The 15535-nt window shown below is 44.9% G+C and overlaps 1 protein-coding gene and 1 non-coding gene across 2 annotated transcripts in view; both read right to left on the reverse strand.

Moving 5' to 3' along the window:
• The window catches only part of HS1BP3 (HCLS1 binding protein 3), a 57060-nt gene extending 44269 nt beyond the window's left edge, over positions 1 to 12791 (reverse strand). Inside the window, exons 1-2 of the mRNA XM_074820132.1 lie at positions 11089 to 12791; positions 5396 to 5561 (exon numbers count right to left, since the gene is read on the reverse strand). Coding sequence (XP_074676233.1) covers positions 5396 to 5561; positions 11089 to 11129 — 207 coding nt within the window. The 5' untranslated portion in view covers positions 11130 to 12791. The remainder of the gene's footprint in view (positions 1 to 5395; positions 5562 to 11088) is intronic.
• On the reverse strand, positions 11343 to 11424 carry TRNAS-AGA (transfer RNA serine (anticodon AGA)). Its single transcript has one exon. It is a non-coding gene; the product is annotated as a tRNA-Ser (tRNA).
• Positions 12792 to 15535: the final 2744 nt, after the last annotated feature.

Raw genomic sequence — 15535 nt, forward strand, 5'->3', positions numbered from 1 at the left:
ATAAAAAATAAATGCTGCTCTAAAAGCCATTTTATTAATCCTATTAAGTAAACAAAGTATCATTTAATTAATATTCACATATTTTTCTCCTGCTGGCTATAATTCCTCTAGGTCTTGATCCTGCAATTATCCTCTCCCCCTCCACGTCTCTAACTGAACTCTGTGAATGCTGTGGAGGTAAAACCCCACCACCTGTAAGTCAGCCTGAGTGCACACACTTCAAGGAGTTCTGTCAAGTCACAATATCAAAGGCTCAATCCACTTCAAAAGAGATAATCATGCAAATATGGCAAAGCATGTGCATATTTGCCAGGTCAAGACCTTATTTGCCTGTAACAATTAACATCTAACATAGAACTTAAAGAGAGACGGGGATGGTTTGAGTATTTTTTGCACCAGGAACAAATAAGTAAGTTGAATATGATCAAATATGGCTAGAAGGTTAAGCAAACCACCGGGAAGTTCAAAGTGAAAGCCTGAAGTTTGCTGCTAATCCCTCAAATCTCATGCATGCGCCTTGCCCCTTCTTCAGGAGAATCTCATGCATGAAAGTACACACACCAGAATGCCTGCAGGATATGAGCCTGGGACTCTCAGATGTGCATAGGGAATTTGATCCCACTCAGTATTATATAAGGTTTAATGCCTCCTTTCCTTTTAATGCCCCATTTCTGACCTCAAACTTATCTTCATATGCTTCATATCTACTGCAAGGATTTCAATGAAATGGAGCGCTCGGAGCTAACTCAAGCCCTTTGGCCAACCTATGCATGCTAGTGAAGAGCACTCTTGATTTGATAGTATTTTGTGAAACACATATGGCTACTGTGACTTTCTTTTTACAAAGCCCACTTCTTAACACCGTCAGAAAATGGAGATATAGCAGCTTTGTCCTTTAAAACAGCCACTAACTTTGGATACAGGAACCAAAACCATCCCTTCTCGCAGACAGCACAAACCAAGTTTTCACTTGTACACTCCCAATTCAAGCCATACCAGAATTAATGTTGCTTGGTGACCTCGTGGGTATGCATTATAGTAGATTTTAATTACATGACCACATGCTGTTCTCCCCATCTGTTTTGCCCAGCAGAAGAGCAAGCACTCTAACACTTCTTTTTAATCAACATGAATTCTTAACGGCTCCCGAACCTATTGTACACTGAACAGGGTTTTTTTTTTCCCCTCTCTCACATCACATAGGTTATAATATGAAGGAATTTATCTTTACAACAGACCTGTATGGTCAGGAAACAGCAGCAGCTCCAACGCACAGATCTTGAGGCCCACAGAAAGAAGGCCAACATATGCAAACAGGCAATGATGAAAACATAGATGAATACACACCCACGTACTTATGCTCCCTCATTTTATGAGAGGAAGACAGTTCTATAGTAAATACCTCCCAAAAAATGTGCTGTGCCTGTCAAACACCTCCCAAAAATGTGCTGTGACTGTCAAACACCAGTAGTTATTTGTTCAACTTTGAAAAAGAAAGAACTTCACTAACTAATATAACTTGTAAAAAAGAAGCAATTAAACTGGGCGCAGATAGAAAAAAGGCACTGTTGGCTGGGTGGATTTTTAATAAGACTGGGAAGAGAGAAGTTAATTGCTAAAAAACCTAAGGTGTGGCTAGAAGAAATGCATTTAAGAAAAACAAAGCCTTTTCTCCTTCTCACAGAAAATGGCAGATCTACAGGCAATAATTAAATATCTCCTTTGCAGCAGTACCAAAGATAAAAGCAGTTTCACTCTTTCACAGGGCAAGAGTATTCCGACCTTTCAAAGAAATGCAGCTGACTTTTCCTTCAGTTACCAAATACAACCTCAAGGTTAAGCAGTTCTACAACCCATTTGCCCTATTTTACAAATGGCATTTTTTAAATTAAAAAATCCCTCCAGTTTTTAATAATTTAGATCTGAAAGTCATCACAGAAGTTAATTTCTTCTTCTGTTAATGCTTCACAAACGTTTCAATTAGAAACGCTCTGATACTGATTTTGCACAGTCCCATTAAGGCTGGGGAACAGGGAACTCTGGATTGTTTAGACCCAGAGTAAAGGCCAGTAACTCCACAGGTCAGATCTGAAATATCTTTTTGCTGTTCATCTGGTTTTGGTCATAGGACCTTAACACATCTTGATCCACTGTGGTCTAAATCGCAGCCCAGAGATCACAGCTAGCTTAGAGGATGCGTCTGTCCTACTCAGCATCTTTTTCCAGGGGATACAGAGAAGCTATTTGAGCACTAAACGCTGCTCAGTCACATGGCTGCCTGCAGTTGTTCACAGCCTAATGCAAAGAAAGCCAGTTTCGCTGCTGCCACCTAGGGCACGAGAGCATGGAGGGCAGTCAGTTCAACTGGAAGCAGGTGGAAGAACAGCGCTACACGAGGAAATCATTGTAGCTGTTACTTCATGGGGAGAAGGATATGAAGGAGGAAGAAAAAGAAAGACTCAAAAGAAAGTCTCAAAACACAGACCTGGCTCCTGAGGTAGCCAAAATTGGATTAATGTATCCAGAACCAATGAAAATCCTACCATGCCTACTCATCTTCTCTAACCTACTTGTCATCTCAGCACTGTGGCATTGGCTCCCTCCTCCAGCCTCTCAAATTTGGCAATTTCAACAACAGCAAAAAAAAAATGTTCCCTCTCTCACCCTGCTCCCATACTTGGGAAGGCAGAACAGGAACACAGCTGTTTCTTTTTCCTGCTTCAGATGTCTCATCTCACTCCACCTTGAGATAAAAATTTGATATGTTAGATCTGTGACCAACGTAACCTCATTCTTCTCTGCTGTTCCCCAGCCAACTGGTTCTCTTACACCTCACCTGCAAACTCTCTGGGGAAGGGTGGCGGTTCTTGGGGAAGGGTCATGGTTCTGGTCTGTGCTGGTACAACAGGGTTGGGACTTGCCTCCAGGCTAAGACAACTGCATACGTGCAGGAGGTGTCTCAGCTCTCATGACACTCAGCTAGAGTCACTACATTTTGACAAGAAGTGACTGAAACTCATCTCACCTGAACACAGGCAGCTAGTGGTACCTTGGATGGTGTACTGTATCTTACCTCACCCTGTTCCAGGGCAGTGCTGATGCCTTTATGCCCTGCGACATATCTGCCAGCCCTGTGCAGACACCTAGGATAACTCAGGGTTTCTCAGATAGTACCAGTACATTACACAAAGTGGATTCCCCCACACTGTAGATGCTCAGCTATATTCTTCTCAATAGCACTGCACTGACTGGGATAGGAGCTTAGAAATCCGCAGCAAAGGCAGAGCAGACTGTTCTGCCTAAAGACAGGCATCTCATGCCATCGGAGATATTTGGGGGCATCCAAGGGGCTTGTGCGGAGTTGGCAAATATCACACCGGACCTTCTGAAGGCTAGGTGCAAAATCCTAGGGCGCCTCCAGTGGTATAGACAGTGAGTTGTGTGCAGCTCAATTGAGCCTTAAGCTTAGAGTTGAAGCCTCCCCCACCCCAGCTGTCTAAAATGTAGAATGCTTTCCCTTTACAGTCAAAGAGAGGCATTACCAGAGGGTGAGTCACCTCATTCCCTTCTCCCTATTGACCATAAAAGCAGGGACAGACTTAGATTAAAACACCAAATTTAGAGAGAGAAGCTTAGACAGGTGTAATCCCTCTGCTCCTTTCAGTAATATGTACCGAAAAGACTCATTGGAATGAATCGATGCAAAGCATCCATCCCTCAACCTCCCAACTCTCGGTTTTAAATTACTCTCACACACGAAACTATATAATACGTCAGACTTAGTCAGCTGAAAAAAAAGTATCTGATGAGAAAAGTGTTATTCCCATCAGACTACACCAGTTTTCTTCTTCATGAAGAATGAAAAGTCAGGTCTGACCAGAGAAGAAATTAGAAAGGTTCATTTCACTTGAGAAGAGTGGACACGGGAACAACCTCAGCAGGCAGGGGGGGCACAGTAGGAAGTCTGTTTCTCTTCTTTATAGACAAGTTGATTTTATCTACTTTTTCTTAAGTGAAGTAAAACATTAGATGACAACAGCCCAGTTTAAGGCCTCAGGTTTAGTCAGGTTCTTTCTTGCACAGAGCTGCATGGAAATATCATATAAGCACGCACTGCTGCAGAAAAAGAGCGATTCCACATCCCCTTCTCTTATCTGCTCATGTCTGGCCCTTCCTCTGTTCTAAACCAAACTTTAATGGGGCTGTGCAACTTTTAGGTTCAAGAAACAGGTGTAAATTAGTACTAAATAACAAAACGCCTAATACCCATTTTTAGCTATTTACCCATTCCTCAGCTGACATTACAGAATAGCCACACGACACCGGCACACAGAAGGAAACACTGCAGGAGTGAGAACAAGCAGTCAGGGACATGGAGAGAGAAGAAACAGACTCTTATGCCAGCATTACTGCTTTTGCCATAAAGTTACATACAGCGTAAGGAGTGCAATAAATGTATAAGATCTCCTCACCATGCATATCTTCACAACGTTGTGGCTTTATCTGCAAATCAGACTGTGTAAATATCCATTTATCAGCTATCTTCTATGGAGCGTGAGTTACACTAGGGCTAACGGTCTACCAGGTAACCACACACACACTGACATTACAGTTATCCCCAAAACATCTGAAAAGAGCAGATGTTCACAGCATGCAACAGGGTGCATCCCCTTAGAGTCCCTTTATAGTCAATGGACAGAGAAACGCACTTCTTGGGAGTGGTTCAGCAGCCAGCTAAGGCAGATCAAATGAAATGTACCCGAAATGGACCTTTTTCCATTGACTCAATAGACGGTCCCAGGTGAGACAGCTTAAGTGGACATGCCCATGCTATAGATGACTTAAAACAGGTGAAATGAATCTCACCTGCTATGTTTTCAAACCTTTACAGTTATCATGCAAAATACAATCCAACTCAATAATGTTTTACATGGACACTTCCTTGTAAAACTCTCTTACTAAAGATTTTAAAAAACATGTCAAAGCTAGTAGCTCAAGGCTAACCTGCTGCAAGGTTAAATACCTCTTACTGCCCCACAAGATTCATTCCCCATTCAAGTAAACTATTATATATTTATTTCATGTGTATGTTCCAAGTCCTAGTGCTGATACACATATCAGAGAAACTAACTTTGCTGCAGGACTTATAAAAAGCTTAATTGGCTTCTATTTGTTGACCCATAATGCAAAAAGCCTTAAAGGCAACAACAGTCACTGCTGCTTTCAGTTCCTGGAATAAAAAGTTCAATTAATATATGTATAATACCCCTATTGCCGAAATGGTACAGACTGTGTTGTCCTACCAAGGCCCTTGACCCAGGGAGGCTGTGATGACCAAAATAATCAAAACTGATTAGGAAAGTGATCACTAACACAGCACTGATTAAACATTTACCATAAATTGAACTACATCTTCAGGCTTGTGCTTTGCTGATTTGAAGGCAGCCAGTCGGGTAACGACGACAATGTGATACTCTACATGGCCAGACATCATCTTCCCACGGATTTCCTGGTATTCTGGCACTGACAAATCCAGGCCCGTGTGCGTATTCTGAATTTGCCTAGGGAAGAAAATACATGCAGAGTTCAGGCACTGGCACAAAGACTTTTAACTGACCCTTTCCAAGGATCCAGTCCAAAGCTCAAGAAAGTCAGTGCAAAGACTTCCATCTCAACAGGACACCAGACAGACCCTACCCCGACACTGCTGGGGTAGGTAGCACAACCCCAACTTTGCAACAATACAAATTTGGACATGGCCTGCTTCCTATGCCCTGTCCCAAAGCACCTGCCACTGGCTACTGCAGACAAAATGCCAGGAACATAGCAATTCTGGGAAGAGAAGATGGGGAGAATCCTGTTCATTCAGAACAGGACTTCACTCACAGGAGGTGGAAGTGCTGTCCTACCCAGCAAGGCAGATGGGAAGATCCCATGATCTCTCATCACTGCTTGTTTTGAAGCAAAGGTCTGTTCACTACAATTCACACCAAGCCCTATCCACCTCTCCTTTGCCTTAGGACATCCCCAGGAATGACAGAGACAATAGCTGAAAGGGGCCACCAAAGGAAGAAGGAGCTTGCTGGACTACAGGGACAAGTTGAGGTTTGTTAAGAGCCAACCAGGGAACCAGATTAAAAGCCTGAAATAAAAAAGAGAAGTTGCTGGAGCAGACTGCTGGGCCAACCACACAGTTTCCATCTGTGGAAGTCCTTGAGGAAAATTAGACAAACACCTACCAGGACTGAGTAAGTTAAAGGAGTACATGATCTCTTGGATTGCCTTCTGGTTTTGAGTGACTGACAGTCGTGTTGCCAAATAGCAGAAAGGGTACAGTAGCTAAAGCATCTCAGCTTTCCCACAGAAAATCCCACTGGAAACAAAACTACCTGTCCTTTCATTATCAGTTAAAGAATCACAGCATTAACCTCTGAGAGCTGACAACAGTCAGAACCACCCATGGCTCCTCTTGGAGGAAAATGCAACAAGGGAGCTGCTGCTGCAGTTTACTCAACACATTTTCTTCTCCTGCTAGCTTCAGATCCACTGAACCGTGGTGTCACCTTCCCCCTGGATTTCCACCCAAGGAATTATTTATGACATTTTAGCAAGAGGAACACCAGGATCATATTATAGTGCTCACACATCAAGAGTAACACCAAGAAGCTGCTGTTGGGGCACAAGAGAACGGTATGTTTATGAAATAAGCTGTCTCAATAGACTGGAAACCAGCACTGATCAGCAATCCCTTCCCCACAGTTACCCCTGTGCCAAGCCACAGCACTGCTGTCACTAGAACCAAGTACTCTGCCAGAATCAGGAAGTCTATCATCCAGAGCACTGAATACTTCTAAACATATGTCCAAGTGCGTCTTTCCTATGTGTGAGTGAATGCTTTTCAATAAAATCAGAAGGGACTGTTTAAAAAATATTAATTTTCTTCTCATTAAACATTTTTTCTGCTTTTTTTTTTTTTAATCTTGGTCGCATGGGGAATGCCAAGTCCCATCTTCCTTGGACTTCCTGTGGATTGCAGAGGTGTTCTGAGGAATTCTTGCATCTTTCTTTAGGAAGTTTAGATTCATTAACACAGGTGCCCTTCACCTAAGGATAGATGAGGTGTACAAGCTTAAAATACACTTTAAAGAGGTTTAAACAATCTACTTTCAAACAAAAGTTTCAAAAGACTCCTCTAATCATGTCAAAACTTGACCAGTTCTTTTGAAACTTGAGCTTTCCCAAGAAGGCAACCTCTGAATCTCCAATGCAAAACTGAATAAAAAGATTTTTAAAGAGAGTATCTTGAGAGTTCTCTATAAATCAGACAGCAACAAACACAGGCACAGGCCAAATTTTGTACCCAAGCTCTCTGCAAGCCATATTTAAAACATTAGGGCTTTAACAACAGCTCTACCATCAGCAAGATTTTATACTAGGTACCTAAATGCCATTCTGTTTGCTCCAATTCCGTTCTCATTTTCTGCCAGTCAAGGACTTGACTTTACACCAATGAGACAAAATTTTGTTCTTACATGTTGATGGGCTCTAAACACAGAATCAATAGTGCTTAGGTATAAATACATAGGTGCCTGGCCTTCACACAGCAGTCTGTTGAATCCGTAACAGTCATTATCTGGAGTGTTGTCTCCTTCAGTGGCAGCCAAAAAGCTGACTCAAAGGACACCTGCCAGTAAAATCAGCTGGATCTGGATTTTTTTAGAATATACCTGCAGCAGAGGAAGTGCTCTCCAGATGTGCCCTCCCTCAAAAGTTGTGACTGCAGCTGACAGGAAAAAGGGCTGTCGGATGGTACTCAGGAGTGACTGACTTCTGTTAACACAGCCACAGAGTATAAACGACAAATTAACCTGCTTTTCACCTCTGATGTAAATAAAAGGAAAAAACACCAGAAAACCATCCTTCCTGAATGGCCTTATTTAGCTTAAAACACCAACGACATACAGATGTTCTGAGATGATACAACAACTTCACTGTAAGAGCTGCTGCACCAAAAAGTTCTAAAAATATCATGAAGTTAGTAAGCACCTTATCTATACCCAGGGTTTTTTTCTTTTAAAATTGTTAAGTCTGGGCTAAAATGACTGTATTGGAAAGCGATTCGAGGGAGGGGGAATAGCTACATTTTTGTTTGCTTTTGGCCTTGTGACGACTTTCATTACCATCTCTTACAGGAAACCTACCCCTATTATCTCCATAGCAAAAGATTTGTGTGGGTTTTTTAAACATAAAAATGATTCTAAACAAACAGAAATCAGCAGGAGGCTGAGACAGCTACAGCGTAATATCCAAAGTGCACACTAGTTCTTGTGATGCCTTAGCTGCAAAATAAGAAGCCTCAGTGTTTTAATTTGATACTGTTATTGTAATTCAAATGGAAGCAGCACCTACAAATCCCAAGACAGAATATAGTTTCATTGCATTTTTCACATCAAACACAATCAGTTTTACAGTAGTAGCTTTAAAAAAGAAGGAAAAGGAGAAGGCTAGTTGTTTAAATTGGACACACAGGTTTATTGCTTCTACTCCTTATTTAAATCTGGCTTGTGTATCTCTCAGTTCTGCTTTTGTCTACAATACTGATGGTTCAGGGGAGACTTGGGCACACGGTTAATTCTCCTAACATGAATCACTTCACCTGAATACAATGAGACCATTCATACCAGTAACAGACCATTCATACCAGTAACACTGTGCCTGCACAATCAGATCACGCAGCATTGGCACTGGACAGAAGAAGAGGAGACTACATAAGGGTCAGCTGAACAGAGCAGTTTCCACAGTTCATGGAACAGCCACAGTTTCTCATTCCTGTCTTTTGATTTGCTATAATGTAGAGGCTCTGTACTTTAATTAATCTTCTTTCTGTACTGAAAGGCCAAGGTGGGAAAGGGAGGAAAGTAGCCATTGTAAGCAAGAGAGCAAAGAAAGAGACATAAGTGCTGTGACCAGAGAAACTTTATTCCAGTGTCTGTGTGGCAAGGAGAGTGGACTCTGCACTTCAGACCTCAATAAAGTCAGCCCTATCAGCAGCTCCAACTACCTCTGCCCGAATGGGACCAAACTGTGACAGCCCAGGCCATAGTAAAAGGAGAAAAAAGACTTGTACAACTAGTTTATTCATTAAGTGAAGGCAAAATATTTGACACAATTAGCCACCAAACGTTTTTGTTCCTCTGTATAGTCTAACTACAAGTATACAGATTATTATTTATTTATATTACCATAGCAGCTAGGAATCCTATTCCCAAAACCAGTATGTATAAAGAGTGAAAAAGGTCACAACTACACAGCTATCCTATCTCACAAGCTAGAAAATATATTCACTTGCTAAAGCCTTAATCCCACACACATATATATCCAATTTTATTACTGAAAGCATTCCAATATCCATGGGACAATTTGCAAGTGGTAAAGTCTATTGACTGTAAAATAAATCCAGGTGTTCAGATTTCCATTTCCAAGGCTAAACCTAATATAAAGTCAGTCCTACAAAACATGTATGCAAGTTAAGATATGTTTGAAGGTTCAAGGCCACTGCTCCAGAGGAAGTCAGGCTCTCATACAGCCAAATATTTAAGGATTAAAATAATGGCTTTGAAGTTAATGTGATTGAAATAGTTGCTACTTATGTCCTCGGAGGTAGGTGCAAGAGTCAGGACCTTGCTGAATCAACACTTGTTTCTCATGTCACATCTGATAGGGAACTGCTTTCATGTGGTGTCAAATATCTTGAGGGGGTAAAAAATACGTATATCTATATATATATCTTTATAATTTCTCTATAAAGATTGCTACAGGCATTTTCTTCTTGAGGCATTTCTCTTGAGGGTTCATTCATCACACCTAGGAAAATACAGGTTTTAAAAATGTAATGCAACTGAAAACAGCACCTCTACACCCACCTAGGGCATGGTTTCAAGCAGGTGGGAAAACAGAATAAATTTATTTTGCCCATCGCTGGCCTGTCTTCAAGCCAGATTGGGTTCCCTGCGGCCTGGCAGAGCCAAAAGCACGGACAACACCACGCCTCAAAGACACCAGTGTACGCTTCAGGACAAATTGACGTGCGGAGTCACGACTTTACAACCAGTAAGGTTATAAAGAAGGTATGTTTATTCAGCGCTGGGTGCACGGGGGATCGCTCCTCCACAAACGTGCACATTTTGGAGCGAAAAGCAGCTCCTTTCTATAGCGTAAGTGTTTACATATTCATGATAATCCCGAGAATAGGGAGAGATATTACAATTAGTTTTGAGAAATCATTATCATAAATCCCGCCCCAAGTCCCTCCCCGTTGCGCCTGCGCAATGTCTCCTGATGGTCTTAGGCAGGGGTCTTCAGGATGAAGATTGAAGATTCCTCTTCTTCCTCTTATGACTTTTCACCCAATTAGGTCTCTTCAGCATGTCAATTTAGCATTCTTTGAATTCCCCTTCCTTATCTTGGGACTCAGTAGTTGCAGCTCCTCCCTTATCTCAAGAGCCCATCCTGCTGAGAGCCCACCCTGCTGAGAGGCCTGCATCTATTTTGTTAAGGTTTCTCACTTCAAAATTTTAATTCCTTCTGACCCACTTCGAACTACTAACAAGGAAAAGATGTTTCCGGAGGGTGGGAGCACACGTTGTGTCCCCAGCAGTGTCAATGGGGAAGGGAAACGACCCTAAGTTACCACAGGAAGAAAGGACCGAGGGGCTGGTGTTACACAGGACAGGCCAGACAACAGTGAACACTCCCGGCTCTGAAATGCCAAAAACCTCCACGAACCGCATAAATCCGGTGCCCCGGGGGGCAAATCCACGCACCAGCACCCGCCGCCCACCTCGGCCTCGCCTCAGCGCCCGCCGCCCCTCAGCCTCCCCTCAGCGCCCGCCTCGGGGTCCCCGTGAGGCGCCGCTCGCCCCGTCCCCTGCCCCGGGCGGCGCCCGCCAGCAGCGCAGCGCGGCGGGCGGCGCTGGCCCTGCCCCGCCGAGGGAAGGCCGCGGTGGGCGGCTCCGCCCGTAACGGCTGGCGAAGTTGAGGCGGGCGGCGGGGTCGCTGCTCTCGGCCTCCTTCTCCCCGCCCCGGTACCTGGTGGTGACCAGCACGGCAGGCGCCGGGCTGTGCTGCATGGCGCGGGGAAGCGGCGTCGCTCCGGATCGGCGCCGGCCCGGGAAGGAGAGGCCACGTCCGGCTGTCACGGGGTCCCGCCTCCCTTTCCTCGGGCGGGCGGCGGCCGCCCTGCCGGATGCTGGCCAGAGGTCGGCTTTAGTGCAAAACGATCGCGGGGGAAGAGCGGGTGGAGGAGAACGGCTGGGCCGGGGGAGAAAAAGGACACTTCAGGCCGTAGTCGGCAGGATTCGAACCTGCGCGGGGAGACCCCAATGGATTTCTAGTCCATCGCCTTAACCACTCGGCCACGACTACACCGACGAGCGGCTGTTTGGGCGCGAGCCCTCCACTAACCGCCCCCCGCGCTCGTCCCGTTCCCGTTCCGTTCTCTGCGGGACCGGAACGTTTCCCCCAAGGGTCGGTGGCACCCGTGTGCTCTCCTGCGAAGTAAGAACAGCTCGCACGCATCGATCTGCCTGAAAACAGCCAGCAGGATTGTGCTCGAGGGGGTGAGCTTCAATAAAAGGCAGCCCGGTGCCTCCGCCGCGGCCAAGGGCCCAGCGGGGCGCGGGGTGCCCTGGCCACGGGGGTGCTCGGAGGTGCTGCTGGCTCCAGCCTGGATTTTGGAAAGAAAGCAGCAAGCAGCCGCTGCCCCTCGCCGGCACCCGTAGCTGGCCTGGGGAGCCCCGCTTCGTTTTCACGCGTCTGTGTGCACCTGGGTGGTTTTTTTGCTTAGTGCTTCTCTACACAGGTGTGCAGAGCTTCTGCAGGGAAGCACCGAGAAAAAAAAAAGAAGGAACACCTTTGCACCGGGCACAGCTTTCTGCTGTCTGCTATTCACGTCTCAATAATCACAGCAGAAACCTAAGGAGATGCTGGGGAACATTAGAAAAGCAGTAGAAACCAGACTCTGCAGCTGCATCAGTGTAGCTGCCCGCTGAACATGCTCTGCACCCCAAGTGGGCACGCAGCAGGGTCCAGGAGTGCCCCCAGAAAGGAGTGGCCCCTAAAAGGGTACCTCGTGAGTGGATTAGGGCTTTTCATCCCGAAAAGAAACAGCTGGAGGAGTTGGGGATGTGATGGAAGTCTGTAAAAATCAAGAGAGATCCAAAGGTGGCCGATGCAGATTGATCTTTTGCTGCTTCCTGGTGAAACGAGAAGGCTGGAGCATGAAACTCATGAGTCAAAACAAAAAATAAAAAAAGGGAGACTTCATGAGTGGCCTGGCACAGGAGTCGCGGTTGCCAGAAGTGCTGCAAGCCACTGGAAGATGCTTTTGAGATGTGAATCGTTCTCATGTGGCCTCTGAAGGGTTAAAAGGCTCTGGGCTGGAGTTCCTGAAAGCATATCCTAAATAGCTGTATGTCTAAATGAATTACTTCTCTAATGGCATTTTTATCCCCAGTTGGCTTCCTGGATAACCCAACTTATGCAGATAGTAACAAGGAGTAAGCAGCTGGCAGTTTGCCGCCTGAGACAGCAAAAATAGAGCAGGATCTGGGCTATGAGCCCCTGCTGAGGCAGTGCTTGTCTCACTCGCTGAGCTGTGTCCATCCAAACATCACCGAGTGCCTGTGAAGATGCTTCAAAACTGAGGCTTTTCTCCCCAAACAAAAGTGTCTGCTCAGCCCCAGTATGCTGCTGGGTTCTGTCTTTGACCTGGAGAGGTTCTGTGCACATGTTGGTATGCTCTTGAAGAAATCCAAGCGCTGCCTGTGTATCAGATTTCTTAGCAAGTCTTGTTATATGTGGCATTTTTATAACTTCACAGCCCATATCATCAAAAGTATCATGTAGTTGGAAAATAGAACAAGTGTTTCAGTGTTGCTAACCTCTGAAGTTGTGGAAAGAATCAGCTGACTTACCCATGAGGTTAGGGTAGGGTCTTTCATCAGGTGGTGGCTGCAAAGAGTGAATCTCGGCATAAAAGGTGCACAAAAATCAAACCTGACTGAAGAAAACTGTGATTGCTAATAGAGCTGTCTGCTGGAGCTGAGCAACAATCTTGCCTTTTTCAGAAGTGACCCCTCAGAATATTTGGAGCTTGATTCCCGTGTTGCTTTGGATGCCACATAAAAAATTTCTTCCATTGGACTAATTTTTTTTTTTTTTCTAGCAGAAAAGAGCACATCATTGAGGGTTGGCCAGACCTTGCACGCAGGTCATCAGTCACAGAGGCACAGGGACTCGTTAGTGTTGCTGATTGTCAACTGGAAGCCTGCAGGGGAAGGCCTATGGGAGAATGGGCAGTGAATCTGAGAACCAATACCAGAAACAGTCATCACTATTAAAGTTGTGATTTCCTACCGATATATGGGTTACCCTCAGTGGCTCCTCTCACCTTCATGGTCTCACTTGCCTCAGTTCAGTTGTGTATGAGCAAAAGAAAGATGAAGAAACTCTCTGAAGTTTCAGGGCTCTTTTCTTTGGGACTGCTGGCTTTTTTCCTGCCTCTTAACTCTCCAGTGCTGACTGGTTTGGTAGATTGCCTGATTTATTTTTATCAATTCTTTTTTCTTTTTTTCCTTTCTTCCTGAACCCTCAACAAACTGACTCAACATCTTCATGCAGTCAGTATTCAGTAGCCTAAATTATGCATAGCTGCAGCATCTCTGTAACAAAACTATTAATGAATTTTTGTATAATAACTGCCCATATACAATTCCATATTTTTTTACAGCAGTTATGTGTGGTACTGTGTTAGAGTCTCGGTGGTTTCTGACTAGATGAGGCAAGGTCAAAGATGACTGCTCCAAGTGAAGAAGATACTCAAAGAAAAGGAGGCCAGTCTGATTTCAAAGGCCTCTAGAAAGTGAAGGAGAAGAATGAACAGGAGTAAACAAGTAATTAAGCTCAGTAGGTGGTTGAAGGATCTTAATTTGTGTTCAAGATGCCTGAGCATTGGGCAGTGTCCATGTAAGAGGAGCTCTTGCTGACAGATGGTATCGTCCTTAAAACCTAAAATAGTAGCCCCCAGAACACGGGGGTAATGGAGAAGACAGGTTTTAAGCAAAGAATTTAAGGAGGGATACATAAAACATCTATAACTCGTGTAGCTGTTTCATGAGTCAAGTGGCTGTTTCAGTTTTCACCATCATCAAAAATCTTTTAGCTGTTATTATTTCACTGAAATAAAAGGAAAATGTGGTAAGTTATTCTTAGGACTCAAAACTCAGACACGTAATGTGGGTAAAATCCAACTGCAATACAGTATCCTTATAAATCTCATTTTGGGACACCTTTTGAAGATTTGGGTTCAGTAATACACTTCTGCTGGTTTGGGAGCACTCACTGTGTCATCACCTGATGGCCTGCACCCTGAGCTGACTTCCATGGCATAAACCCCTTCTTGTCACTCTGAAGTAGTTTAAGTTTCCACTGTATCTAGTGGGTTATCACTTTGTGCTATGAAACAAGCACTATCTTGCCTCAGAGCAACAGTGTCTGGCACTGGCAGAGCTCTCTCGGAGCAGAGGGTGTCTGGAGTGGCTGGTGAGTTGACATAATTTTTCCCCTCCTTTTCACTAAATACCTCTTAGGGACCAAAAAAGGTTTCTTACTGTCCTTCCACAGTACCTATCTGCTGCTCTTCCACCTGCTGACCGCACATGCAGGAGCAGGTCCTGCAGGTGTTTTCTTCAACATAAGGAAGCGAGAGGCCGTGTCATGGGGAAGGGGTTGGGATGTTTCCCTGCACTCTGTGCCTGAGCTCTTATCAGAGGCATCCGATGAGGTGTTGCATCCCCCGTGACGCTGCATCGCTCCCGCATCAAACCTCAGCCCTGCAGGGTCACAGATCAAGAAGACCCTGCTTTGAACTGCCTTCCAAAACCCTGCTCCCAGACACTCAGCACAGGCCCATGGTGTGTAGATATTACAGACCCAGGTGAGGGTGACTTCGGCTCAGGGAGTGAGCATCAGCTGTTTGCCTCTGGACTAATTTTTCTGTCCGCTAGAGAGCACTCAAATACAGCCTATAGACCAGGGATGGGCTGCTGGTGCTAACTGCAGTCCCCACCTGTGTCTCACCCTTTGGGAGTCAACTGCCCAGCTCCTGTCTGGCACCGTTCACTCGCACAGGCAATCCCACTGACTCCAGTCTAACCCTCAGCTCGTGCTCAAAACCTGACTCTGGAACCAGTTACGCTGGGATTTTCTACAGAGCTGAAGCCACTCAGTGATATGACCGCATCTGAAATTAGGGCTGATGTTTGTATTTACTTTTTGTACACAGTTTTACTCCCAGTAGCTAAACTAAGAGCCTTTCACTGAGACATAGCCCAGAGGAGCTTTTGCAGCCACCTTCCTCAGCATGAAGAGGGTTGTAGGGGACCAAGTGGGAGTAGGATAAAAAAGGCGGAGAAGAAAGAAATGCTAAAGATTAGAAATCAGCGGCCTACAGCTCTTGTTCTCTGCATTAGCACAG

The sequence above is a fragment of the Strix aluco genome, chromosome 3 (assembly GCF_031877795.1).
Source record: "Strix aluco isolate bStrAlu1 chromosome 3, bStrAlu1.hap1, whole genome shotgun sequence".
NCBI lineage: Eukaryota > Metazoa > Chordata > Aves > Strigiformes > Strigidae > Strix > Strix aluco.